Source organism: Amblyraja radiata, chromosome 26 (assembly GCF_010909765.2).
Source record: "Amblyraja radiata isolate CabotCenter1 chromosome 26, sAmbRad1.1.pri, whole genome shotgun sequence".
Lineage (NCBI taxonomy): Eukaryota > Metazoa > Chordata > Chondrichthyes > Rajiformes > Rajidae > Amblyraja > Amblyraja radiata.
The window spans coordinates 18,853,799-18,881,486 of record NC_045981.1 but is presented as its reverse complement, the minus strand read 5'-3'; the positions used below and the strand labels follow the sequence as shown (position 1 = coordinate 18,881,486).

The 27,688-nt window shown below is 39.4% G+C and overlaps 1 protein-coding gene and 1 long non-coding RNA gene across 8 annotated transcripts in view; one reads left to right on the top strand and one right to left on the bottom strand.

Moving 5' to 3' along the window:
- Positions 1-27,688, top strand: part of bahcc1 (BAH domain and coiled-coil containing 1) — a 275,446-nt gene that overhangs the window by 988 nt on the left and 246,770 nt on the right. For 6 of the 7 annotated variants that reach the window (XM_033044370.1, XM_033044374.1, XM_033044373.1 and 3 more), the window contains exons 1-2: positions 7,144-7,273; positions 9,074-9,394. In XM_033044370.1, the coding sequence (XP_032900261.1) occupies positions 9,196-9,394 (199 nt within the window). In that variant the 5' untranslated portion in view covers positions 7,144-7,273; positions 9,074-9,195. Of the gene's footprint in view, positions 1-7,143; positions 7,274-9,073; positions 9,395-27,688 lie in introns of those variants that run through there. The other variant, XM_033044369.1, reaches the window with a different exon arrangement.
- Positions 5,371-6,799, bottom strand: LOC116987994. Its single transcript, XR_004415839.1, has 2 exons — positions 6,234-6,799; positions 5,371-5,857 (listed from the first exon to the last, which is right to left on the bottom strand). It is a non-coding gene; the product is annotated as an uncharacterized LOC116987994 (long non-coding RNA).

Below are 27,688 nucleotides of genomic sequence, written 5' to 3'. Positions count from 1 at the left end.
TTTAACTTCAGATTCCGAGACCAGCAGTTTATTTGCAACTTTAACACTCGTGTCAAATGGTAGAGAAATAAAAATCGGGGGTAATTGAGCGAATTCCCATTTATCAGAGGTTCTGCTTTACTAATTTAAAATGGGGATTATTTCGCCTGTGGTTTTAAAGAAAAATAACGATTGCCCTTCGTGTTTCTATTATTGTCGAGAAATTGTCGACGTTTCTGAATTCAAGGCAAATTACTGACCCATCTCTTAACAAACTGCTGCAAAATCAAACGCCCAGCACCATAATAAAATGCACGTTAGGTGGTGACAATGCAATGAATTAACCCATATTCATGACAAACATATCTAACAGTGAGTTTTGTTTGTCGCTCAGTTTCTAAGAGTAGTTTTATTTTTGCAGAGCTCCTCAACAATTCGCTGTTTGTTATATCCTATGGTTTAAAAAAAAAAACAGTATGCAGAAACTGACACAGGCTTATAAATACGTAGCCAATTAGATCTTGTTTTGCAGGCTTAAAGCAAATAGATTAAACACTTTTGAGCTGCCATGCCATTTAGAACCTCAAAACGTCTTTTGTTTTTTAATCAAATTATAGCAGAAATTCGAGTATTTTCTTTGGCGATGAACAGATAGCAGGTCGGCTGGCGTGGAGGAAGTGAAATCATGCAGAAAGCATAATCCTCACACGATCCGCCGAGTCCCTTATAAAAAAAAGATTCACAGTGGCGAATAAAACGTAATCTTGATTATAGGCACATCGCGGGGAAAGAGGGGCCGGGTTGTAAAAGAAGAACGTCTTTACCCTTCTCATTTATTTATTTATTTTTATTGCTTATTGTGTCATAAGCAACAAAAGGAGTTTGAAAGGGGAAATCCCGCGGTAGGAGAACAGTTTGTCATGAGGGAGTGTAATCTTATTGTTTTCTGCTGACTGAAGGCTAGGTTGTTGATTACCTCCTTAAAATTCAGAGGGAAAAAAACTCACAAAATAAAACAGAATGCTCGCTAGGCAATGGAAGTTGATTATTTTAACGCTGGTGTTTGAGATAATAATAGGCGCCATCATTATCTACATACAATAGGATTCTGACTGCCCTTCATTGTAGGAACGTAATCTATGGAATCGGGTTAGCATTAAGATTTAAGTACGTAAATAAAACGTGTCTGATAAGTTTTACCTCAATATTACTGGAGGTTGAAAAGTAATTCCATAACGTGAAATTGGCATGGTTGTCATTGTTTTAACATTGGTGTTGAAATATTTGTGTGGAATGAAAGGGACGGATCTGTGTGTGTGTGTGTGTGTGTGTGTTTTTAAAGACTTTATTCTAAGGGTTCGGACATATCGATGTGATATTGGGGGAAGGTCCAGCGAGCAACCGCCTCGGAGCTCACCCAGAACAGGGAAATATACCCCAACGGCCCGCTTACACCAGAATCAATGTGGAAGTCCTCACACAAGCGCCCTGTGAGACCGGCCATCACGAGAACATACTGATATCGTAACCCAGCGTGTTATTCTGTTGTAACACGGCGGTGGCTTCTGTGCCATTTTACATTCGCCGCTTTGCAATTCATTTCATGTCCGCTTCTTTTTTTTTTGGTCTCATTAAACAGACGGCACTAAAGAAATAGATAAACCCGGCCCTTCAGTACCATTCCCAGAAATGGTGAAATCTAGCGACGGTCTACGACCAAAATACACCGCATGAGCTAGCTGAGCACGGAGTTTGCAAATCCCCTTGTTGTTTCACGTTACAATGCGTGCAAGAATTTACAGACAAACGTGCTACACCTAGAATTAGGGAGAATAAACTACGTAATGATTTTTGTTGCATTTGAGCACATATCAGATGCACGGGTTTCCATTACACGCCTTCCCCTAAAGCACATATGCTATGCACTACCATCCTCCGCTTTACCTCGGTGTCACGTTATCTTGGATATATTAAATAAAACCTTTGCCCTTCCAGTTCACCGAATCAAGTGTGTAATGGCAGCATCGCGCGTCCTTCTAAATCGCTCCAAAGGGGTTTGGTCTTTCTCTTGGGCTTCTCTGCCCAGGAGGATTTCTCTTGCATATTTCACGTCCTTTCTGATATTTTCTCTTTCTCTCTCTCTCTGATCCCCTCCCCCCCTCTCTCACTCACACTCATCCTCGCGCTTGTGCTCCCCCGCAATCTGCTTTGTAAAATAAACACATTTTTTACTTTGATTAACTAGATTTCTAGCCGCAGCCTTCCCGTCTTCCGACCGATAAGATCTGAAACCGAAAGTAGATTTCTCGGCGCCCGCCGAGAGAACGTCGCCGTAGCCTCCACAGATTTACACACGCACCGAGTTTGTGCCTAGCGACTGAAATATTCCTTAAAACAAAGATCTAAACTCCAGCGAGTAATTTTTTACAATTTCCTGAAAAGAACTGGTCCCGGAGAGTTGAGAGGAAGGGCGAGCGTGGTTCTGGGTTTGAAATAGAATTTTCTTTTGAAGGCAACTTGTTTTAAATATCAGCAGACTCCCACTGTGCGAGCGCATGGTGTCAAAACTCCTAGTATATGCGGATTTTACATTCACACAGTCGCTCGACATCCTTCCGCCAAACGCCGGTGTTTGAAACCCGAGCCCTCCTGAATGTTTCAATGCAACTCACTTTAAGGCCAGTCAGCTCCATCCGGCCCGTCCTCGGTTGCAACTCAAACCGAAGCTGGGATTGTTTTAAATATATCTCGGGAGAAAGCTATCTGGAATCGCTGCTCCTTTTGAGATCTGCATCCGTCTGCATCGTGGAAGTTCACCCAACGCAGAACAACCCAATCCAATATTAAAATGCCCATCCGCATGCGATGTATATCATTTATTCAGATAGGCAATTAAATTCAGCACAATACATAAATTCATCAGCAGATAGCGATTGCTAATAACTACCTCCCATATTGAGCATCGATTGTGTCTTCGTCATATTGCTATGCAATAAATTGATAATTAACAGCTCCGACTGGTCATAAAATCCTTTTAGTTTAAGCGTAGCCCTTTGTGGAAGATTCTGCAATGAACGTTCAAGTTTATTATTTAAAACGACATGGACTTCTAACTCTATCCGTACACCCAAAACAGAAAGGCCATGCCGCGAAAGGCATTGCCAAAAGTCTGCTATTAAAAAAAAGAAGAAAATATGATATATTGTCAGGAATAGGCCGCTCGTTTGTTGGGCAATTGTATAACAAATTTAACAATTGTTTAAGTAATTACTCATGGGTGAATAAAGAAAATCTCCAAAAAAACATTTATCTCCAGTTGAACGTTCAATATCACCTCGCCCACATTCGCCGCATGCAAGTCCCACAGTAAGTGTACGAAGGCGGTGGGTCTAATCAGAAATCGCCAAATCCATTTAAATTAATCTGCCGAAGCAACAAACGATATTCACAAAAGAAAATGGTAATAACTTATTCGAATATTGTAAGGGCCAGTTGTTCGCAGTAATGTAGCATTAGAATTTGTAATAACATGCTTAAAAACGTATCCAGCTAGCAATAATTGAATGTGGATAGATTAAGGTCACCCCAACCCCCTCTATAAATGTACTTAAATAAGATATTGTCAGACTTCGAGATCGGTGGTATTTTGATTTTAGGGAAGTCCGTTTCTTTCCTTGCTAACGAGATTTTATTTTGAGACAAAACACATTCAGTGCGTCTGAAAGTAAACGTTCTCGGTTACTAAATGTAACAACAGAGCTCTGAGTTCAGACCAGATCTTTGGTTCAGACTGTCAACATTTGTATGGGAAAGTATGGTGGAAGAGGGCAGATTAGAAGCGACGCAATTTGTTTAATATTGATATAGGCGCAAAAAAAAAAATGTTGGAGGCCACCTCATCTCAAGTTGATTTGAGAGCTGGCGGCCGTGCGGTTTACATTGTGCTAAACTCCCATTACATTGTGCTTACTTAAGCAGCAGGGCGATTACGGAGTGTACGTGGCGGATCCTTAACCAGGTTCAGAGTTGGGACTCGATATTTTCGCACCCTGGCTTTCAAGAATCGAGAAGTAGAAATTCTCGTGGCAGGGGGAGACAATGGTAGAGAAACAGCACAATAGATGTTTGGGATTTTCCCCCCTTTCTCTGGCCACTGTGTTTCCACGTGCTCTCTATTCTTAAATGTAGAAACACGTTAAAAGAACAAAGCTCTAGAGTGAAGTCCCGCGACGGGAAATTTAGCTACCTTTAAAATTGCAATTGAATCTGTTGTATATTTTATCCCATTGCACGACTACCCCCCCCCCCCCCCCTCCCCCAAACAAATTTTGGGGAAGAAAACATCATCAGATTTGTCTGGATTCCTATATCCGCCACTATTTTTTTGGTAAATCGTCGCCTCTTTACACTTATTCCCGAACTAAATACGGTAACGTTAAATAAATAGCCATTACAAATAGAAAGGCCCAGCAACTGTGATTGGGGATAACTATCTTTATTTTCAATCATTAGGCTACTTTCCTTTTACATGATAGTAACTTCATGATATGGCGCGTGAGCGTCTCTGTACATAAAGAGCCCATTATACAAATTGTTTATTATTATTTTTTTGATAAAAAGCTGTTCGAGCCTAAGGAGGAAATGTCTGACCTTATGAGGTATTCCAGCTTTTTATGCGTTTTATTTTTTCCGTTAGCCACTTACAATTGTAATACAAAGTACGAACAGACATCTGCTTTATCTTTGAAACACTTTCTCTTAATTGATGTTTTAAAGTGCTCTTTATGGCGATCGGTACGTTCCAACTTATTAAAACTAAAACCAGATCTTCAACCACTCCCCACTTTTTTTTTTAAAACGCACCACTCTGGGTACGTGATCTGTGTAAAATGTCTGAAATTCCAATTAAATAGGCGATTAAAAAGCGCACTAGGCATCCGCTGCTTTTTAGACTTTTCGAGCTCCGTTTAATTTTACGTTTTTCTTCAATAAAATGCCTCGTAATGAAGCAACCGTGCCAATAGCTTCCACCATTTACGAGAGTGACCTCAACAGCTTATAATGCAACACAGATGCTCTCCCCCATTAGAGAGATTTCTCACATTCACTCAAAGCTAGGTGGATTAAAGTAACAGTCTTTCTTTCTGAGACCCTATTTACAATCTATATTGAAATCATACAGCAAGCTCACCGACTGGTGCCTTTCCTACTTAAATGGTCCCCCTTTTTTCGCCTTCTGAGCTCTATATTCTTTCCGAAGCGACGGGTTCTGTCGCTCACGCCTCCGAATCAGACTCAAAGCCCAGAGATCACTGGTTGAACGGTTCAGAATTCATGAAAGCCGTCTAAAACTGACAATTTACGGCAGGGGAAAAAAACAGATGTCGGCACTGTGGGTTTTAACACATTTAATGGGTATTTGTCTGCACTATACCAATTCACAACTGGTGCCTGTGCAAATCCTTGCATTGAAAAGTTAATGAAATATACAGATAGGACATTTCCAAGCAGTCATTGTCATTCTCTTAGAAGCAATTGTATATTATTGTCTTTTTACCTATCGTTCCCTTCTGCGTTTTGTTTTAGAAAACTGATCAAGAAGCGTCCCGTTTCTCTTCCCTTTTTTTTGTGTGTGTTTTTTTTGTTGCGTTGCGCTGCAAGCATGTAGAGAATAGCCTCCGGCCTCTGGTGACAAGTCCTCGTTCCGGTAGTTGGATCTGGGTGTAAGATCGAAGGAAACTGTCAGTCAGTGATGCTTCATTGATCACGCACAATCCTCTTTGCAGGACTTGCCTTCTTCAAGAGCGATCAGTCATTTTGCATTAATTATCCAATCCACTAGTCCTCTAGGCTTCAACAGGACTCCTCTGTGCGCTGGCTGTTGGTGCAAGTGTGAGAGAGAGAGAGAGAGAGAGAGAGAGAGAGAGAGAGAGAGAAAGGAGAGAGAGAAAGAGAGAGAGAAAGAGAGAGAAGAGAGAGAGAAAGATAGCAGCTAGTACGTCATCCCGAGCTCGATACTCTAGACTCACTCTAGACTCTCCTCTCTCCCCTCTCCTCCCTCTTCTCTCTCCCTACGCTTTCTCCCCTCTCTCGCCTCTCTCTATCTCTATCTATCTCCCCCAGGAGAGAAACACAAGTTAATCTAGGAGTAAGAAACCAGGTGCACCAAAAAAAATATTATTGACGGATTTCCTCAGAAGGTAGTGAATGAATGAGAAATAGAATTAGGAAATAAATCAGTTTGTTAAACCCACCTTGATTTGCCATTCACTTCTCTTGAAACGTCTGCACTGGAGAATTAAATCCACGCGGATGCAAAGAACACGCTATTATTTGTTTACTGCAAGCACATGGCCTTGCAAACTTCCCCTTCGCGCCAGGCGTCTTGAATTGCATTTCTTTCCACCCTTTCGTGCACGGATAGTTATCCCAACTTCTTCAGATCTCCCGTTTTTCTTTTCCTTCTTCTGATCTTGTGCCTTTATGTCGATTAAAGCATTTGTACCTTCCACCGCTGCGTGCCTTTAAAGGGCTTTCAATAAGTCTACCCATGTGTTGCTGCTCGGTTGCATTTCGTTCAATCGGAGTCATCTTTGCGCTGGCTTCCTGGTTTTGCAAAAAGTCTGTTGCTTCGCTTCTCCTGTTTCCTTCCAGCACCTCCAGAGGAGACTTTCACATTCTGTATTTTGTTCTTCCTCGTTGCTCACCCCACTCCCTCAATGTTCTGAAACTTCCTCTTTGCATTTCTTTCCACTCCACGTAATTGCTTTCTCCCCACCCCCTCTCTTCTCAGCCACCATTGCCCCAGTCCAAAAAAAAAGCTCACCTTCCTCCTCCTGCATGCACCACATCTCCACACTTCCACTCTCCCCCTTTTCTGCTCAAGGGCCATTCGGGTCTCTCCCGGAGGCCGCCGCGAAACCGTCACCTCCCTTTATACGTCTCCCTCCCTTTCAACCCGCGGCCAGGGGCGCCCCGAAACCGTCGCCGCGCCCTAATTGCTTCTCATGCGGCCCGGCGCGGCCTGGCCGCCAGCCAATCAGAGGCTTGTTGACACTGGTTGATGGGCAGATTACGGGCGCGGCGCCAGCCAATGGAAATCTTGTTTACACAGGCTGATTGACGGGAGCCCGGGATTGCTAGCGGTGCGCACCTCATTGTACAGACAAGTTGTTGAAGTAAGAAATCTTTTGGTGCTCGTGCTCACTGCAACCTTTTCAGAAGTGTAGCATGTCACATAGCGTCCAGATAATTAAAAAACATTTTCTTTTTTCAGTGTATACTCGGAATTCCAGTAAGTACACGTTTTCGCTACATATATGCAATAAAAGTTTCAAAATGCAAACATAAGAATTGAAATATTTGTTATTTTAACTGTAACCTAGTGTTTGGCAGTCTGTTTTTTTGGGGGGTTATTCAAAGCAATGTAATCAACAAGCCGCGCTCGATTTTTTTGTTTGCGAAATCCCATTTTTATCCGTGCATTTAAAACGGAAACAAGCTCCAAGCGGGCGGCTGTTGTACATCCGCTCCAAGCGCTCTCTTCTCCGGCTTCACTCGGAAGGACAGTGCGCGCCGAGCAAATTCACCCAACCAAAAAAAACACCTTTTCAAATGCTTCCCAAAAAATTAACAACCACAAAAAAAATCTGAATAAAGGTCGAAAATCCCAGGGACCGCCGCGTTGCCTTTGATATTATCAAGAAGACATTGAACAGAGGGAGCGATCTGAGCGGTGGCAGCTTTCTTATCACACTGTAACGATACCGAATGGCTCATTCCTTTTCGGCATTTTTGAGAGACGTCCTCATTTAAAAAAACCCACACTAAACGTTGTAAAAACAGTTTTTAAAAAAGAGTGATAGCTTTCACCGCCGTTTTGTCGGCGTGAAGATAAGGCCTGGATTTTAATTTTAAAACACAGCAGTTGGGGAGATTAAGGAGCACACCGAAGCAAATAGTAATCATATTATAATGTAAATTGACAACCCGACTGCCCGTATTACACAAAACGAGCATTTTATACATTCCGATTCTAGCTAGCTTTAAAATATAGATTGTAGTCGGTTGATTTTTGCAGCATTTTTGCGGCATATTTTTGAAATTACAATTTATTGAATAGCATGCGTTATTTTTTTTGCTGTGGGACGCATATTGTTAGTATTTTACATACGGTGCACATTTTTGCACATGATATCCGATTTTTCAGGTTAATTTTGCTTGATGAGCGGAAATCTTTCAGTTATTTTACAATGTTAAACTGTCGTGAATTTAAATTATTTCACACTGTTCTGTGATTTTAGCGTGTTATTGTATTGGAAATATCATCCCGAAATTAATGTCAGATGAAAATTCAGACAGGGAAAGTAGGGGAAGGGGGATATTGCAAAATGAAGAGGATACATTAAAAAAAGAGACCAATTTAAAAACATCTAAGTGAACGACAGAGTCTTGAATTATTGTTGCTTCAGACTGTCCGCGTTATTGCACGAAAACGGTGCATACATATAATCTGCATAAATAAACCGGACAAAATGTTAAAGATAAATACAAAAAAAAATTCTGTCCCCTAAACCAATTCGTCTTAGAAACAGGGGCCGCCTTTAATAAACATTTCATTGTCTAATCCTCTGAGTGTCAGGAGTAATTTATGTCCCGGCAGCCGTGCGCTGAATGCAGTCTCTGTAAAGTGCTGATATTTGGTTAATTTTCTTTTATTCTTAAGACTACCGAATGTTGAGGTAAATCGATGTGATTGATAAAAGGGAATGAATTAAAATATAATTATGTCTATATTTTACACATTTGTTTATAAACAGTCTCGAGCGATTGTGCATCCCCTGTTAATATAATTTGGTTGGAGAAAGATTATCCTGCATTTTCTACTCCCTGGGTTTGGCTATTATTACAAGGGATTTGGAAATTGAATGGTTTTGAATTGTCAAGAAGGATGTGAGTTCTCATTTCATGTGAGTGTACTTGGTGCAGTACGGCGGTTGCACGATGGAACGACTGAGCCTGCAAACTTTCTCTTTCCCGGGTTTGAAGCCCCGTGCAGATGCACGATTGATGGCTGGTTGTTCTTCTGTTGCAGAGCATGGAAGATTCGGCTGGCTGTAAAACTGAACGCCCAGATGAGCTTGGATCCGCTTGAATCCTTTCCGGAGACTCGCTTGGCTTTGTGGATCTGTATATTGAGGGTGATCTCAGTCCGTTATGGACGGCAGGGAATTCGCTCCTCCTCCCCACCTCCTCTCTCATGCGCTCGGCGTGGAAGCGGCCAGGGAGCGGGGCGCCCTGGCTCACCGAGCCGTCGGAAGAATCGCCTCGACCGGCCACAGCACGGCTCCGCACCCGGCTCATTTCCAACCTGCGAAATATTTTCCATCTCCCCTCCCCATGGCCACGCATTCAGGTTAGTGGGTCTCAACAGGAACCCATGTGTGTAAATATCTTTGTCTGCAAGTCTAGACCGCCAGGTCGTATTTTTTGTTTTGAAAATAGCTCTGATTTTTTTTTTAAACCCGAAAGCATGGGTTTTTGTAAGAGCTGTTACCAACAGCAATGTTCTGCAAAGTATTCATCATTTTACTTTATTAACAGCTAAAAGCTGTTTATTGGGGGAAAGCTTGGTTTGAACAGTTTGTGCTAAAATTAAAATTCTGGTAAAATGTAACATAATCTGCAGAAAGGTATATTGAGGACGGCCATGGCGTATAGAAACGCTGCTATCCAATAGAGACCCTCTAGTCACCTTCAATACAGAGAATGTTAGTGGAGATCTGTATTCTGATGAAGTATAATGTAATAAATGAAAGATTCGGACCCTTTCTACGTATTCTACAGAGATGTAATGCACGGCGATATTGAATGGAGTTGTTCAAATAGAGTGAGAGAGAGAGAGAGATCGCTGTCACGTTCAGTATTCAGCTTAAGTGGCAATATGTCTGTCTGCGGGTGTGTAGTGGTGTGGTGTAATGCTCGAAAATCCGGTTTCTAAAATGGTTTGCGAAGTGTGAGGGTGAAAATGGGTTCACTCGGCATTCAGAAACTTGGTCAAGTGTTTCTGGTATTCTGTTAAACAAATACTACACAGGCGATGGAGCAAAAAGAGTGTTCCGCCGTCTCCTCCACAAGGAGGAAATAGGACAGAATGCAGAGTTTGGTTTGGTGTGTAAGCGCCTATCGTGTCCTTGGAATTAATTACTAATTATACACTGTATATAATAATAACGATATAGATGGTTTTATTTAGTACACTGCTGTGGAATCATACACTTCCCAAAGCCGAACAGTGTACTGCACCATTCCAAGTCACTTTCTCAGACGTAGAATCCACATTCAAGCCATCGTAGTCGTTCACTAATGTTGCTTCACGGCATTCCTCTGTAGTAACAGCAGTAACATAATAGAGGTTGTCAGTTCTTGGTTTTGTCAGAGCAGATGTTTTGGATGTTGGTGTTTCAGATTTTTTTTCCCAGCGATGGTTTCTAAGTATATAGTTTGGATCAAGTTTCATCCTTTTTTTTTAAAGAAAAGGGGGGAAACACGTGTACATAAGCGCCCTGTTCGAGGTGTTGACGATGGCAAGGCTGAGGTTGGGCTTGCTAGCATATCTGATGGGGGTGGAAAAAAATCACTTCAGTCACCGCCGAGAATAGTCATTGAATTAACCCCCCCCCCCCCCCCCCCAAAAAAAACCCTCAACAGACCGCTCAGTCACTGCTCACTTTTCCGTATACTGACAAGTTCGAGCAGTAAATGCAACATTTGGTGGGGTTTAGCTGTGTAAAAGATGCGATGGGGTTCTCCGTGTGTAACAGAGGCAAATAGTTAAAGGGTCACCATTGAGGTGGCCCACACTACCCGCTCATCGGCTCCACTGTCAGGCGCCTGGTGAGTTGCAGAGTTGTGGAAGCGTGTGGAAGGAAATTTATAAAGAAAAATATCCACGTCATTTTTCGATCTTTTTCCTCCTTCTTGCTTCCAGACTAATGCTGAGTAGACACTGCAGCAGTCTTGTGAAAGGCAACATTTCTGTCCATAAACCTTCGGATTGTTAAATTACTGATGGTTAGAATTTTAAATAGGAGTTATATAAAGGCGACGATAATGTTGGGGAATGGCCGCATCTGGGGATTAGAATTCCGAATGCGAATCAAGACTTCCATTGGGTATTTTGACCAGCAAGATGACAAGGTTGTGAGGAATATTGAAATCATGACCGTCTTTGAGAATAACGACAGGGATTCTGAATAGACGCGAGGCCAGTAATACGGGTGTTCTAACGTTTCGCTTCATGCACTTGGCACCGAGTCAACACGTTTCATTAATCTGACGGCAATAAAACCAATCTAAACAGGCGCAATCTCCATTTTCCTAAAGTGACCCATCGCACCCCACTGATTAAACCCCAATATCCGGCCTTTTTTTGGCCATTGTATGTCATGTACATTTAAGAAGCGATTTTTTCCCCTAAGAGATATGAGTTTTAAAATATCCTTTTGTTCGTGCTTTTAACTAGCAATTGATCTTTGTATTGATAGACAGTAATCAAATTACATAAAATGAAGCCGTTTAGTGTAAATACTTTAACAAAATGAAACATCAAATTCGACCGATTCATTTTAATTATATAAACAGACAATTTATATATATATTTATATATATTTATATTAATATTAATATATAATATAGACACATTATTTCCCGTTTTATGTTGTTTATATGCAACATGACTCAGAAACAACGTACTTTCTTGAATAGGATTTGCTTTAGTCCAACCAAGTGATACAAAATCCCCAGTAGTATCTAAGAAAACCTTGTCGGTTTGCTGCACAAGTTAGATGCGATCTTTGCAGTATGCACTTTTTTTTTTTTTTTAGCATTTCGTAGTTTATTAGATATTATAAATTGTAATTTATTTAGGAATGCGACCGAGGAGTCAGGCAGAGGGTAGAATAGGAATCTATGAAACAAAGTTGAGCTGGGATTGAATGGTCTGGCGACAAATAATTCGTATCGTTTGCAGCTGTCTGTTTTGGGTCAATTCCGGTTCAGAATGCGCCCCTGATACAGAAAAGGAAATACCGATAGATTTTCAGAATGTTTAAAAAAAATGATCTTGGGATGCTTGCCATTTTCTGCCTCGCTTTCCCCCCCGCATATTTGGAGCAGGAATAGTAATGCTATGTATTTTCTGGGGCTGGCAAAGCAACGTGTGACTATGCTGATACCATGCTACATGCACTGCTTTCCAAAATAGAAATAGTGAAAAGGCCCACGATGCACGAGCATAGCTTCGTCCAAATCAATAATTCTGCACGTTTAACCTCTGCTTTCAATATTTTAAATGTTATTGTAGGAAGAATAAAACTAAACATTCCAATCCAACACTCGTTCTCTTCTCGAGCATCTATCTCTTCCATAAACACGTACAAAAGAAATTTAATTCATGCCATTTTTTTCGCCGTTACCATGTCTCCCATTGCAGATTCTGTACTTTTATTTGCTGTAATCTCCCCGTCAGCTTTTGTCCACCCCCATATGGAGAGTTTGATTTTTCGCGATCGAGTGAGTCCTCGGGGTTTCTCGTGTCTTTAATCTGGCACGGCCATTTCGAGTCTCCCCTCCGCCACACTCTTTACTTTTGTTTCCCATTGGCCAACGACACCGTCCGCTTGTAAAGGTTTCCTATTTTATTTGTGAAATTGCCTGTCAATAGAAACGTAGATCAATATTTAGATAGTTTTATTAGCCAAACAGATTTATTGGTCAGACAAGTCGGTAGACGAGTTGATTTATTACTTTTTATCAGATGAAACAGGTAATGGGGAGATGCAGATGTGAAGAGTGTTTGTTGTGCTATCAGAGAGATATGTACATATGGCGAACGTTTCATTTAAAGCTCGCAGAGACAATGGCTGCAGGTATGTACACAGACATGCACATCTCTTAAAGCGGAGATCGTATCCACGCAACGTTATTTACTTAAAAACACAATAAAGGTCGATCAATAACATACTTTAAAGTCGGGATACATTGATGAGACGCGTCAAAATTTGGGATATATTTAATATGAAATAATCATTGATGTTATCTATCTGAAAACATATTTCAAAGAAGCTGTGGACAGTTCCGGTAGTTTATACTCTCCTGTCCTCATTTGCTACACCCAGTAGCCTTGCGTGCTCGGTAGCCGTGCGATTGGAAACCATCGCCTCTCCTGGCATAGATCTCCCCTCCTCACGCCACATCCGTCGCTGATTTATTGAGGTGTTTTGCTAAGTCCCGAATATCCCTCGCATCTCCCGATTCCTTCAAATGAAATGGGTTTCCGGGATTTTCTTCGAATTGTATTTGTTGACACTTTCTTAACCAAAAATATCACGGTGAAAAAATAAAATATTCTACACTGAGATCGCGCCTGTTAACGTGGCGTGAGCCGCGTTGCCAATTTCGTGTACAAATGACCGCTTTCGGTACTAACGCCGTTTCTTGGTCTTAATGTGGCGTATTAAAAGGATAGAGCTTCTGATTACTCGTTCAGACACATATAAACCCAGGCGTTTCTAGTTTGGGAATTAAAAACGCGGAATGCAACGTAACCGTCCAATAGTGAAGTCATTTGCTCAATTTAAAAAAAAATCGAGTCATTACAGATTAAAACCCTGTCATTGAAGCCTTAATTCACCTCGTCCCTTCTTGCTGCATTGCATTTATTGTAGACAACGAGGCATTTCCTAGAGAATTATTAACATTGCTCGAAAATACTTGATACCATTCAAGCGAGAATCTTAGAGTCTGTAAGAATGTCAAGAAATACTTCAGAGAGCAACCGCAGAAACGGAGAAAAGTACGCCGATATCTCCCTTGAACAGCGGAGAGAGACTGGGACTGAAAATGAACGATGAAACAAACAAACGTGGCGTCATTTCCAAGCGCACACTTTGATTCTGAGGGCAGCTTTGCCCTGACTGGACGGGGTCAGTGTGCATGAGTCTCATTGCGGTGAAAACACCCAAGCACAACCGCACTCTTAAGGTAGAGTAGTTTTTTTTTTAAAATGACGACTTTACTTCGTTGGCTGAAACTAAATACATTAAACGCGACACTCGCCATTCTTAATTCTTCTGGGCTCTTGAATCCAACTCAAGGATTAAACGAGAGATTCCGAAAGTGTATTACAACTGGCTGTCTCTTTATGTTGTTGAAACAATCAGCATTTATCCCTTAATCATGGCTTTCATTTACAATTATTCTGCTTCCTTTGGAAGAACGGACCGAGGCTCACTTGGGGCATACAACCTTGCAAACTCTTAATGTCCCCGAAGCAGGATTTTGAAGCTTTTCAATGTACCATGCACTCTTGAGGCCAAACTATATGGTGGGAGTCAACGCATAAGCAGATATCGCTTCTAAATGAAAGGTACTGTCTGAAATTAGACAGTAGAGGCTGCGGAACGCCTTGGGATTTAATTGCTGTGAGTGAGCTCACAGATACGCAAACAGGGCGATGGTTTGTAGGTAGGTTGCCTGTTAGTCGACATTTCTTCCTCGGATTATTAATTCAAACTCCAAAGAAATTAACTTTCAAGCGCTAACTAATTGGACGTCTTGTTAAACAAGAAGCAATCCCCTCAAATGCCGCGAACCGGTTCTGATTTAAAGGAAGTCATATATCTTATAATATGTATTAAGAGAAAAGAAACACTCCTTGATTAAAACCGAAATGGATTCTCCTTCCTGTTAAAATCTTTACTGCTTTTAGGGTAAATCCCGAGCGTGTTAAAGCTGTTAGAATCCTTTCTGCTGTATCCCGTCGAGATGGCCGATGCACCGAAGTGCTAATTTGAAATTTTCTTTGGAAAATTCTGTTTTTTTTTTAAAGAGCGAGGACTCTGCGGCTGCTAAAGCTTCGGAGCTTGTGTATTGTGCTGGCTTTGAATTGAGATCCCCGCCTTCTCTAATCTTACTATTTATTTACTCTGCAGCTCCCGCTGATCTTTATTCACTCAGTCTGTTTAGAAAAGCATCGGCTGTTTTATTTTCTCTCTCATTTACAACAACCTCCCCTTACCCCCATATATCTAATTTAAAGCGGCTTTAATGAGCAGAGTTTTCTATTGGTTTCTTCCGATGCAACTTAATCGGCGTATTATTTTTATATAACGTGGAAAGAAAACACATGCTTTCAACTCGCATTTACAAACTGACCAGACTGGGAATATTAAACTGAATTTCTTTTCCTTTTAAATCTCCATCATTCCAATGGTAAATCCACTCACACAGAAACGGTGGGTTTAGTTTTGCATCGTTTGCGATTAAAATGCTCAGTTTTAAATTTTGTAGCAAAACGTAAACTTCTTTTGGTTACTGTAACAGACAGTTTACATTAGGGGATAACATGGATACAGCAGTTAGCGCGTTTACTCTGCACAGTGTTTAGACATGTACTAGGGAAGGGGCTGCGGACTTTAATCATTTGTAATCCAATCCACCCACATATTCATATTAGTAAATTAATTGCAAAATTGTTTTACACAAAAGCACAATTATGTTGGAGGAAAGTTTTTTTCCCCTCAACGTAGATTATCATTCTAGGGTTATCAGTGGTGGTTATCATTTTGCACTGACAGTCAGCGTGTAGTTCAGAGAAATTCTCAACTTCTCAAAGTGATTGCAACAATTGAGGGCAGCGGTCAATTTATTTCCATAACTAACGCTCCTCCGAAGGCAAACGAGAAGCAAATGGCAAAATAAGTTGATAAGATTTTTAGTCATTTTGTTTTTAATAACGACAGTGGTCTCACTTTTCTTGAGAAAAAATGTAAGCAGTATCATTATAGCCTGTGCACCCACCTTTTTGATTTCTGATTTCTATGTACACCTTATGATCAACGCATGTTTACATTTTGTTTTTGCTGTGCTTGAATCAGTTTGGATATTAAGAAAATAAGATCTTAATATATAATAAATAATATAAATAATAATATAATAAATAATATATAATAATATAAGACAAAAATAAAGTTTGCTCAGACATTCCTCATAAGGAATTGCGCATGGTAAACTGAATTAATTAGTTAATCAAAAATTACCTCGGGTTTATGAGCATTTTACAACTTTAAAGTATATCCAAATACGACATTTCAAAATCAGCTCTCATTTTGTTATTGGTTTCCTTTTTTTTATTTTTTATTTATTGGGCATTTGGTGATTGTGTTTATTTGTTATCAGTAATTTAGCTCTTGCCATTATTCCACTGATTTTCTTCATGCCCTCTGACGGTGAGAGGGCATGTGTAAGAACACAGTGCCAGTTTGTGTGGAGAAATACAAAGCAGAAGAGAACGCTTTGTGCAATGATTACACATTGAGCATCTAATATTTTGAACACTTTCTATATCTTTCTATTGTAATGACATTTCCATGGGAATGCTGCTTTCATTATTTGCCAACTAATCACCTGTGACAGTACATTAATAGTAATTAACTGAGTACAGTGTAGTTGGGGGCACGCAGGGGATGTGGAAGGTGCAATATGTTTTAAGAATATTTTTGCAGAGATAAATATTTTTCACTTGGTTTTGATTATCACTGCTGCTGATTTGCTGAAGTCATCTTGGAATTGGTGATTAACTTGCAAAAAAATAATATTCTTGTTGATATTCCGTATCTTTCCCCCCACAAACTCTGTTGCCATTACCACTTTTGTGAATTTATGTATCACAAAACAGATTTCAGGAAAAACCCTCCCTCCTATGGATATTATAAACTTGAATGAAAGATGGGAAACAAAGCCATTATCTTTCAGAAATGTTATTAAAATACATATTAGCAGCCTGGTTATATCAACTATTTTTGACTTGGTTTTTACAAATTAGAATGTTTGTCGGAATCTGATGATAATTTCAAATTGTGCTGAGTGTGTTTTGATGTGCAAATGGAGTGTTTGAATTGAACTGACGTGAATGCTCAAAATTGTTTTTGCAATTACATCGAGGGCTGATCTGCATTGTAATTTTGGGTGATCTGCATTGTAGTTGTGCCGGTCATTTTCCTGCATGCTGCATTGGTCAATGCATCATCCATCGCAGCTGCATTTGGTGTGTGCTGCGGGTGCATTGCTGGCGATTCTGCTGGGATCTTTCTGTCAGTAACTGTTCTGCAACCTTGTTGGAACCCAGGCAACCGATTGCATAATCATCTACCACATATCACACGACATGTAGAGAACATAAAGTATTCATTGACATAAAACACCTAATACTGTTAGACCTATTATGCTGTGGTTTTCCTTGGGGGCCAGAGTGACCGACTATTTGATTTAGAGTGTTTACATGAATGTGATTTGAATGACTTTGATTTGCAGCTGGTTTTAAGCTAGCATCAGGAAATGAACATTTTTATTCCAACCCAAGTCAGGGGTAAATAACGCTGCACTGTTTGCACTTTTAGTTTTATTGGGATCCAGTTAGCAAATCGGAGCATAGATTTATAGTTGTGGCATAAATGATGCGTAATGTTTCTCTGATGACTTGTGAATAAATGGTACAAAGCCATAGAGATTAGGGAGGGCTCAGTTTGATCTTTTGTCTGCACTGAATTAATTGTTCTCAGCCAGTGGTGAGGCTGTGGGAGATGCAGTTGGCCTCACTATCTCTGAACCAGGAGAGGGGGTATCTGCCAGCGAGCCCTTTCATGATCACTCACCGATGGCCCCACTTGGACAGCACTGGTGGGTGGAAGGAAGAATTGAGCTCAGTTGGTCGCCTCTGATTGTTAAACAGATTGCAAACACTCATCGTATTGGTGAATGCCGATATTCATTGTGTAGGGTGGCATCTTGGGTGAGGTACCAGAGGATTGGCAGTGTCAGGAAAAACTTTACCGCAGCACGAAAGGCCCCCGTGATAAGGAGAGTAAATGGGAAAGCAGATGGAAGCTTTAGACAGCACTGTTCAATTCTACATTCTGAATTAAAGCCCGATGATTCTCCTTGGAATGGTTCTTGAAATTAAACTTGCTAAACTTTATATGTAATAGTAATTGTTTCATACGCCCCGTATCCCCTATGTTGTCAAGTTGATACAAATGTTTATGGTATTTGGCCAGAAACTGTAAGATTTTGCCTCAAATCTAGTGTGGATCATTATGTATGAGTGGGATCCTCTGGTTTAAACCCATGCCCATGCAGAAACCCCCCCCCCCCCCCCATAATTTTTCGGCAATACTTTCAGTTGGTTTGGTTTGGATGCAGGAACTTAATTCAGAAGAAGTTCGGGACGTATGGATAGTGGGAAGGCTGGAGGCATACGTAGCTCATGAAAAGAGATTGGGGAGAGTGATTCCCAGGAGATAGCTGCTTCCACATCAGTGACATGGATGTGGAAGTCGGGTCCAGGTTTGAAAGCAACAGTCTATGTCTGTTGGCAATTTCCCTTGTTCAGATACAAAAGGTAACAAGTCAAGAAGGGAAACAAAGTCTTTGTGTAAATGTACTTTCCTGTGTGTGCTGGATAGATTGGCTAATGTTGAGGGACGTAAACCTGTGACATGCAGTATTGGGGAAGGATAAATGGGGGGGGGGGGGGGGAAGAGACTAGGTAGGGCTCTCTGTGAAGCATAGTGGGGGATATTGGATCTTAAAGGAAGTATTCTGTAAACAATTGGAAGATCGGGTGAATACATTTATAATTCTTGTTCCCAAATTGTGTATTGTATAATGTATTTCAGTCAATTTTTTTAGCCTTGATAGTATATGATTGGACAAGTAGAAATAGTTATCGCGGGGAAATTTATTTGTCAAAACATTATTTTCCTCATCAATTGAGAAATGCTGATTTTAAAGAATATAATTAATCTTATTCAGGCCCACAGTGCTGGCAATAGCTTTTCCACTCAATAGTAAGGCAAACCTATGCAAGGGATGTTCCTACAATGCTGCTCAACCCCACAATCAGAGACACATTTAAATCCAGGCCAAGATGCCATTTTCTTAATTAATTGAATCCCAATCTATCTTAATGGCTATTTCAAAAATAGTGCTGCATCAGGAAGAACTTTGCACTTGAAGTCCATATTCACTAAGAATTGAAGCAAGGTTCTTCTAAGACTATTTCCATTGTATCTCTTAAAGCCAGAGTTCTCATCAGCACCCTGGGCATGATTGATGTTCAGGCAGGTACATGGATCTTAGTGTTGGAAGGAATTGCAGGTGCTGGTTTAAGCTGAAGATAGACACAAAAAGCTGGAGTAATTCAGCGGGACAGGCAGCTTCTCTGGAGAGAAGGAATGGGTGATGCTTCCAGTCGCGACCTTTCTTCAAACATTACATGGATCTTAGTCACAGATTGGCAGAACAATCGCAAGACGCAAACTGGCCAATTCCTGACTTCTTTAAAAAGGTAAACGTTCATTAGATGGAAGATAAACACAAAATGCTGGAGCAACTCAGCAGGTCAGGCAGCATCTCTGGAGAAAAAGAAAGGTAACGTTTGGGTTGTGACACTTAGTCTGAAGAAGGGTTTCGACCCGAAAGGTCACCTATTCCTTTTCTCCAGTGATGCCACCTGACCCACTGAGTTACTCCAGCATTTTGTGTCTATCTTTGAATCAAGCCAGCATCTTCATTTGATGGCCTTCTGTCACCAGATCTTAGAGGATTTTCTTTTCTTGAGACAGGATAACATTTTTTCCCAAAGCAAGGCAATTGGAATGAAAAATTATAGTGAAGCAACTAGTTGAAAAAATAACAAAAGTAAAAAGTGACAAGTCTCACAGTTCAAAAGAACGTAGAGACACAACCAAAGGAAAGTAGAACATTGACAACCACAAAACCTATTACCCTGATATATAGATTACAGTAGAGCCATAAGACATTGGCTTGCCTGGTCTATGTTTAGTTTATTGTCGCTGTACCAGCTTTTGTTACTGAAAAGCTTTTGTTGCCTGCTAACCAGTCAATGGAAAGACATGATTACAATCGAGCCACCCACAGTGTACATATACATGATACATGGAATAACTTTTAGTGCAAGATAATGTCCAGTAAAAACTCTGATTATGATAGCCAAAGGGTCTCCAATGAGGTATGTTCCATCCCACCCCATCTATTCTGGTGAGCTATAATGGAGGATAGATCCATACACCAAAAAGTCAAGGTTCATTATGGAAGTGTATCTAAATGTGGGAACTGTATACATTTTTAAGTGGGTGAAAAATAATAGCAGCATAATGGGGCAGTAAGGATGTGCCCGACACACAGCTTTTCGGCTGATTGGCTAAAAGCTTGTTTCATGTAAAATTCGATGCTCTGATGCAAATAGTTTGTTGTTTGGATTAAGTTAACTCTTTTATATAATTTTATATATATATATATATCTAGTGCATTGCTTACCTTTGATCGGATTAATGTAAATATTGAGACTTTTGCATTGACTTAATTTGAAGCGACTTTTATTTGCTTAAACATTTCTAAAAGGAATAATCTACTGAAAACAAGCAAAAGCGAATCAGTAGAGCAGAGCAAAAGAAAATTAGTTCTATTGCATTTTATTTATTAACGAAAACAGGTATCCTTCAGTTGTTGCAAAAGCAGTTCAGAATGAAGTTAGAATTTAAAAATAGCATTCCTGTCGTTAGTTAGGTGCTGTCTGAAGTGTGCATGAGGCAGATGGCTACAAGTGACGTACAATTGGGATTTCTAATTACTCACTGTGGGATATGACTTCAAAATCATTGATAGTGTGACCACTGGATTGAAGTTATGTATTTGAATATAATCATTGGGACAATGTACTATCAATAAAGATAAGTCTGCCTGTTACATTCTTAAACATAACAAAACTACTGCAAAACCATATTACAGATGTTTCCGGGAACGATTTCTGTGCCTTATGCTGCGATATGCATGCCTAATTTGTACTTCAAACTTGTGTTCACTCTTATTAACTGACGGATCACTTTTTTGTCCCACCCAAACTGAGTACTCAATATTCAAAGTATCACTCATTGCTAAACATACTTTGAATTATACCAGAGTGCACTCATGTGGGATGTGTAGAATAAGTTGGGTTCAAAATGTACTGAACATAGGATTACCCTTTGTAAAGCTACCCATTGTGATTATTTTTTTTTCTTCAGATTCATGAATGAAGCTTACAGAAAATGCTCGAGTCACTTCTGACAAAAACGAGAGTAAAATGAATACACAGCCTAGTGGGTGGTGGTGAATTTTGTCATTACCTGACCTTGGGTGAATGCCTTCATGTCACCAGGAATTTCTTGCTCGCAAGCAGGATAGTTTTGTGAACACACTTTTTCTGCCGCTGCATATTCAGTTATAGTAAAGGCAAAACATATCTAATCTGTCACGATAACACAGCGGTAATTTCTTTCAAAAACTAAACTCAATGAGAATATTATTTGTAACATTGAAGTCTCTACCTTAGTTCTCATTATTAATATGCCTCGCCTGGAGATATTTGGACTTTTAGTTTCCGAGCAATCCTCCTGTAATGTTGTTTCCTAATCTCCAATTATAAATTACATTTTGTTAAAATATACATTTGTTGCCCACTGAGTAATGTACAACTGACAAATGTTTAAGCAAATCATTACATGTACGTCTTTGACATTTAAAATGTTCATAATATGAATGGAACACCTCATTTACTGCCTTTGGAGATTTGTAACATGAAATACACTGAAATAGTACCAAAAGCACAAAGTATTCTGAAAAATAATTTTGTGTTCTTCCGACATATAGCTGAAGCTTTGTGCACAGATTAAATTCTCCTTGAATACCCTTGAGTTAAAGGTGGAGCTGCCTAGACTCAAATAGAATGTGGGTGTCGTCGAAAAAAGTGTTATGCCTCGAGAGGAAAATCTAAAAGAAAGCTGGGCACTTTAAAAAAATATCTTCTTAATCAGAAATGCTCTCTTATGTAAAATTGCACATTAGAAAATATAAAGCCCCCCCTTCAGCAACTGTGAACAGCTGATGGTCAAAAGTGGAAAGGCAAATTACTCAGGACAAAGTTTAATAATCAAATTTATTCTGCAAGTTTCTTGAGCCGAGCATGATTTTTAAGGACCATGTCTTTGGCACAAGCTGATGATTTCTAGCCTTAATAATATGTATTGCACAGGAGATTGCAATTTAATTGTAAATTATTTTGGTCGTGCACATATTTGTTGATAACTTCAGTGTCATTTTCCCTAAATCATTCTGCAACTTAGGTTGGTTTAGGATTTTTGAAAGATACCGGGCGTAGATCAACCCGATGCGATGCTGAGCTGCCTTTTGATTACTACATCCAATTATAACGATCACCCATTATAACAAGTCACGCATAATGTCACTATTCTCCACGCTGCTTTTCAATACTCAAATGCTTTGTATTAGTTACTGAAGAATACCAGTTACAGATTTTAAAAAAAAGAGATGTACAATGTTTACAGAGTTTTATATTTGTTAAATAAAATTGATTATAGTTATATAAAATATCGCAAAACAATTTAAAACAGTTTAGTCCATTTCTTTATTTTTGTAAAATTATTTCCTCTTCTCTGAAGGCCCTGATTCTTAACGGGAGTCAATTTCACGAGCGCTGTTTACCTTTGGCACTTCATTTACTTGTGCAATAGCCTTGACAGTGAGTCTATTTAACCCCAGGGTAGAGACCGTTTCTGTCTGGTTCTGCCTTATAGTCACATACAGCTGTGGTTAGTGGATCGAGACCAGGTGCAGGTACCTAGGTTGACACTGTCTTCTCTGATCTAGGGCATTGAGGGCAATTGTTACATGCCCCAAGAACAGCTAACTCAGCGCAGATCAACAATGAATCTGTGTCACTTATTAAGCTCCCTGTGTCCACGGAGCCTGGATAGCTGTCCATTTTGTAATTTAATTTTAAATTATAAAGCCTTCAATTTTTATTTTTTTTGAACAGACCAAATCTGTAAACATTTGATGGTCTGTAAAACCTTGTGAATTTAACAATCCTGTGATGTCAAGTTAGCCAAGATGATGAAATAAATTGTACTAACACGCTATCCTTTCCTTTGTAATAAAAAAATGTGGTAATAGTGAAGATTCTTAACTGGCAGTGCATTTTGTTTTGTGTCTTTTGCATTTCCTTTGATACTCCGTGATTCAGTCGTGCGGTAGTGCAAAGGAGAACGGGTTCAGGCTTGCTTCATTCCACGGCAGATGTGAAGCCTGTCCACGTTTCAGGCGATAATTATGGCTTTGAACAGGTCTCGCAGATGACATAATTAGAACTGAAAATATAAACATTTTAAAATGTCTAACAAGTCATTATTTCTGTCAACAATGCGGCTAATTTTAGTTTTTAATCAAAACAAAGTGGCAAATGACCACATTTGCTAATGTGATGATACAGAACACAAATAGACTCGGCCCTTTGTTTTCAAAGGTATGCGTTTCTTTCCCTTGGGTTCCCTTTTAAAGATATAGCTTCAGAAAATGACATTCTTTGTCAACTGTATGAATCTCTCTAATTGGTGTCTGAGAATCGTTCCTTACATTAGCCCACAACTACTGAATATCTGAACCTACATACAGAGAGAAACCTATTTGCCCTATTTGTCAACCAGCCCACTTGAAGAGAATAAACATAGGGGTTAAAACGCTGAGAGAAGGAAAATAATCTCCAAAATGTTTTAAACCATTACCTTTCTGTCAGTAATTGTTTATATTGTGATCTAATGTTATGATCCTCTGATCCATTTTTGGAGAGAAAATATTAAGAGAAAATGAGATAAAATTTTCGTGGCATAGTGTTCAACTGTGTTCCAATCCCTAATTGCCACTCCTGGAGACTATGGTCATTTGCTGTTTTGATTTGATTAAAAACAATTAGCTGCTTTGCTGACCAAAATAATTACTTTCATCTTTTAGTTTTTTAATATGTGAAGAATTTGATTTTTGTCGAAGTTTTGTGATCCACCATTTGAATCGTAAATGCATACATGATATATAAAACATGACAATAAGTGTGAATTAATAGACACGTTTCTGGTCTTCGTTTTATTCATTCACCCTGAGCAGAAGCTCCAAACCTAGAAAATTAAGCAAATGTGGGAAGTGGGAAGCCTTTAAAAGATGTTCACGGCTCAATAAACATTAAGGACAATGGAGACGTTGCCATGAAAAGTGGTTATAAACACCTGTTGTTGGTCAATCAAATTGTGCTTCATGTTGAATATAGATTGGAAGCTTATTATAAAAAAAATTCCCTGCCCTGTAAAGTGGTTTGAACTGACAAAGTTTGTGACCATCAGACAATTGTGCTAACTTTTTAATGTTTTGCATGTTGTGAACAGCCATTGTTACATATTTTACATGACAGCAAATATGTGTATTTATGTCAATGAGGGCTGCTCAATACACAGAGTGAGTAGCTGTGATAATTACCATCACTGCAATTCACAGTCAAATTCGGCTTTAAGATAAATGGGAAAATATAAACGCTGCCCTCTGCTTCTTTCCTTTTCATTTCAACCATGAATTCGCAACCTTATTCATGTATTTCCACCAACATATATTAGTGGGAAATGCTGGAGTTCAATATTGGACCAGAAAATGAGACCCTTTAAAGAGAGTCCATTTGTAAAAACACACAAGATATGATTATTTAGTGGTTTGCATTTCACAGTGCACATTGTGGAATTGTATTCACTGTACAATCATCAGTTAGTTCGATAGTTTAATATTTATTTCATAAATGCATCGGCACTTCACATATGCAATTGTGAATAAACAACTTCAGAAACTAACCGCAGCTTTTATTTCCATGTGAAATCTTTGATTGTGTTTTAATGTCATTTTATCATTTGGCTTGTGGTTCTTCTGGTGCAGGTTGTGGATGGAAATTGGTCGCTCTTGACTAATTGGCTTATCCATTTTGTGGGCAAACACACTATGCATATTTTAAAATATAATGTAATATGTGAGAGTTTCAAAAAATAAAGACAATTGTCTTGGCAGTATTGCCGTCCCCATTTGAATAAATTAGTTTAACCTTCCCCCGCTCAGCGAAGCTTTAAAAAAAGTTCAGGGTAACCAGCATCAAATAGATTTATTTATATGTACATAGGGAGATGTGTCATTGCAAAGCAGAAGCTTGCCGTTACTAATTACAGGTTCTGAACATATTATTATTTGCTATTGGTTCTGTGAGACCACATTGAGTGTCTTGTATATATTCCAGGAGTAGGAAAATTGGAAAATTACTAAGACACAATGCACGAGACACTGTAAAGAGTGTTAAATGATCCACACTTAAAGGAAGAGTTGAACTATGGACCTATTTTCCCCCATCCCTTTGTGCAGAATAAATGTTATGATAAATTGAAAACCAACCCGAAGGATCTCGCACTGGAGTGCTTTGTATGGCATCTTTATACTTTCTTTTAAATTCTTGCATTGATTGTATTATTTAAAACCAACAAACTCTGCTAATGCATGCCAGGGAAATTGAACAGACAGCTTCATGTTTTGGGATATCAATAGAAGCAGAAAATAGTGATCTTATTGTACGGGTTATGATTATGTTTATGGTTATGGTTGTGAATACCCAAGTTTTGGAGGTGAGGTGTGGCCGTTGGCTCTGTGTTCGGCTGGTTGACTTTGAATGTTGCTGTCGCAGGAGGAACTTGGTTTGTGCTGCTGTAAAAGATGGACACATTTTGCTGGTTTTGAGCTGTCCATTCATCATGCTTCCTTTAATTCTGATCTGTGCCTCACTCCCAAATCGTTCCTTTAATTTAGTTCTTTTCGCATTCTGTTTGCAATGAATTTTCTGCTTTATTTAACTTTCCATAATTCAATTTGTTGTTTCAACTCATTAATGTTGTAAAACAAGTTTGGAAAGATATCCGTGAAGAACACAATTACCATCTGGAAGCAAATTGCATTAGCAGCATTTTGCGTTTTTTCCCAAGTATGTAACACTGCAGTTTCTTTTTCATCTTTTCCTTGTTAAAATGTGCCAGCCACACATTAAAAAATCTTTTTTTTTTTTTTAAACAAAGCTCTCCAAATATTAACATGTGCTATTTCACTTATAAAATTGTTGGTGATGTCTTAACAGAGAGGAGAATTGAAATTTGTATTTGAGTTTATACACTGTATGTTGAGCGCTGTGAAAGAGGATTCATTATTCATGGGTTAAAATATGAAAATATGGCCTGTGGGCTTTGACTAGTTTGGATCTGAACTACAAAATAGCAAATTTTCTGCCTGTTTCTGCTGGTGAGCACACAGGTCAAAATGCAGCTCTCAAGGTAATTCTGCTTCACTGTTGCACAAGGATGATGCACAGACTAACTAGGAAAAATAAATTGCTAATTTGTTGTTTCCTTTTGTGTTAAGATCACTCACTCTCACGCACCCACTCTCACGTGCCCACAAAGTTACACCACACACACACACACACACACACACACACACACACACACACACACACACACACACACACACACACACACACACACACACACACACATTAAATAACGAGTTAGAAGTCTTGCATAAAACAAACAGAATATCAGTTGCGGCGGATGAGAATCTGGCACTGAATTGTGGACTGCTTGAGTTATGTGAGTGTTGGGAATGTGATTTGTGCCAGGAGTTTGAGTCAGATGCTCAGTGGAGGCAGGAGAGAGTGTGAGAGACTACAGATGAAATTTGTCTCAGGGCGAGAGCCAGGATCCTGGAATTAATTCACCAGAGTCAAAATCATTTGGGATGGAATGATAGAGCCATACTCATTCCTAAAATGAGCTGTGCTGTATTAACAAGGCTCTGCTAACCTAATCAAACCTGACATGGAAGAATAATCTATACTTGATTGGAGGATTTTTGATTGCATGAAGGTACATACATGCCTTTATTCTTGAAACAACTCTGTCTCTTTATCTAACGACAGGAGGATGAATAGGGGACGTTTTTTCCACAATAACCCTGAGAACATTTAGTCAAACAAATACAATGAATATGAGGGAGTACTAAAACACTAGTTATGTGTTGATTTTTTTAGTGTGCTTTAACATTAGCAACAAATATTTTAAACCATTCAATAGAGGCATAAGCTATTTAATTTAAATTGTTTTGGAATTAGCAGAGAAATTTTACGGCTGCATTGCAACATGCTTGTCACAAATATCATTCAGGAAAAATCTGAATAAAAATTTCATATTTATTTAAAAAAATGTTTTTTTTAAATCAATGAAGCAAGCAAATAATATCAAGAAGTTTTGAATTAACAATATTCAAGAAAAATTTGAATAGAAACATTGCATATTTGTTTTTAAAATGTCCATCCTGTGGTCTGGATATAATGTGCCTCTTGTTGATCCTGCTGCTGTATAACTGACCATTAGTGCGCAGGCAGCAGCTTCCCAGGTTGACTTTCCTTGGAACGGCTTGCCTCCGCTCGGCGGCCTCCCCATCACAGCTTGGCTGGCTCCAGGAATGTTCTTGCGGGGAATTCTTCAGGGAGTTAATTTGTACCCTCCCACTCCCTGGCACAGGCCACATCATGCTGCACCACCCACAGCTGAGCAATCCTATACATGCAGAGGAAGCTGAGGTAAGGCACTGTAAGCGCATGAAAGACATTGAATGGAACGAAAATAAACCATTTGTCTCTAATTGTAAAAATATATATCTGAGACAT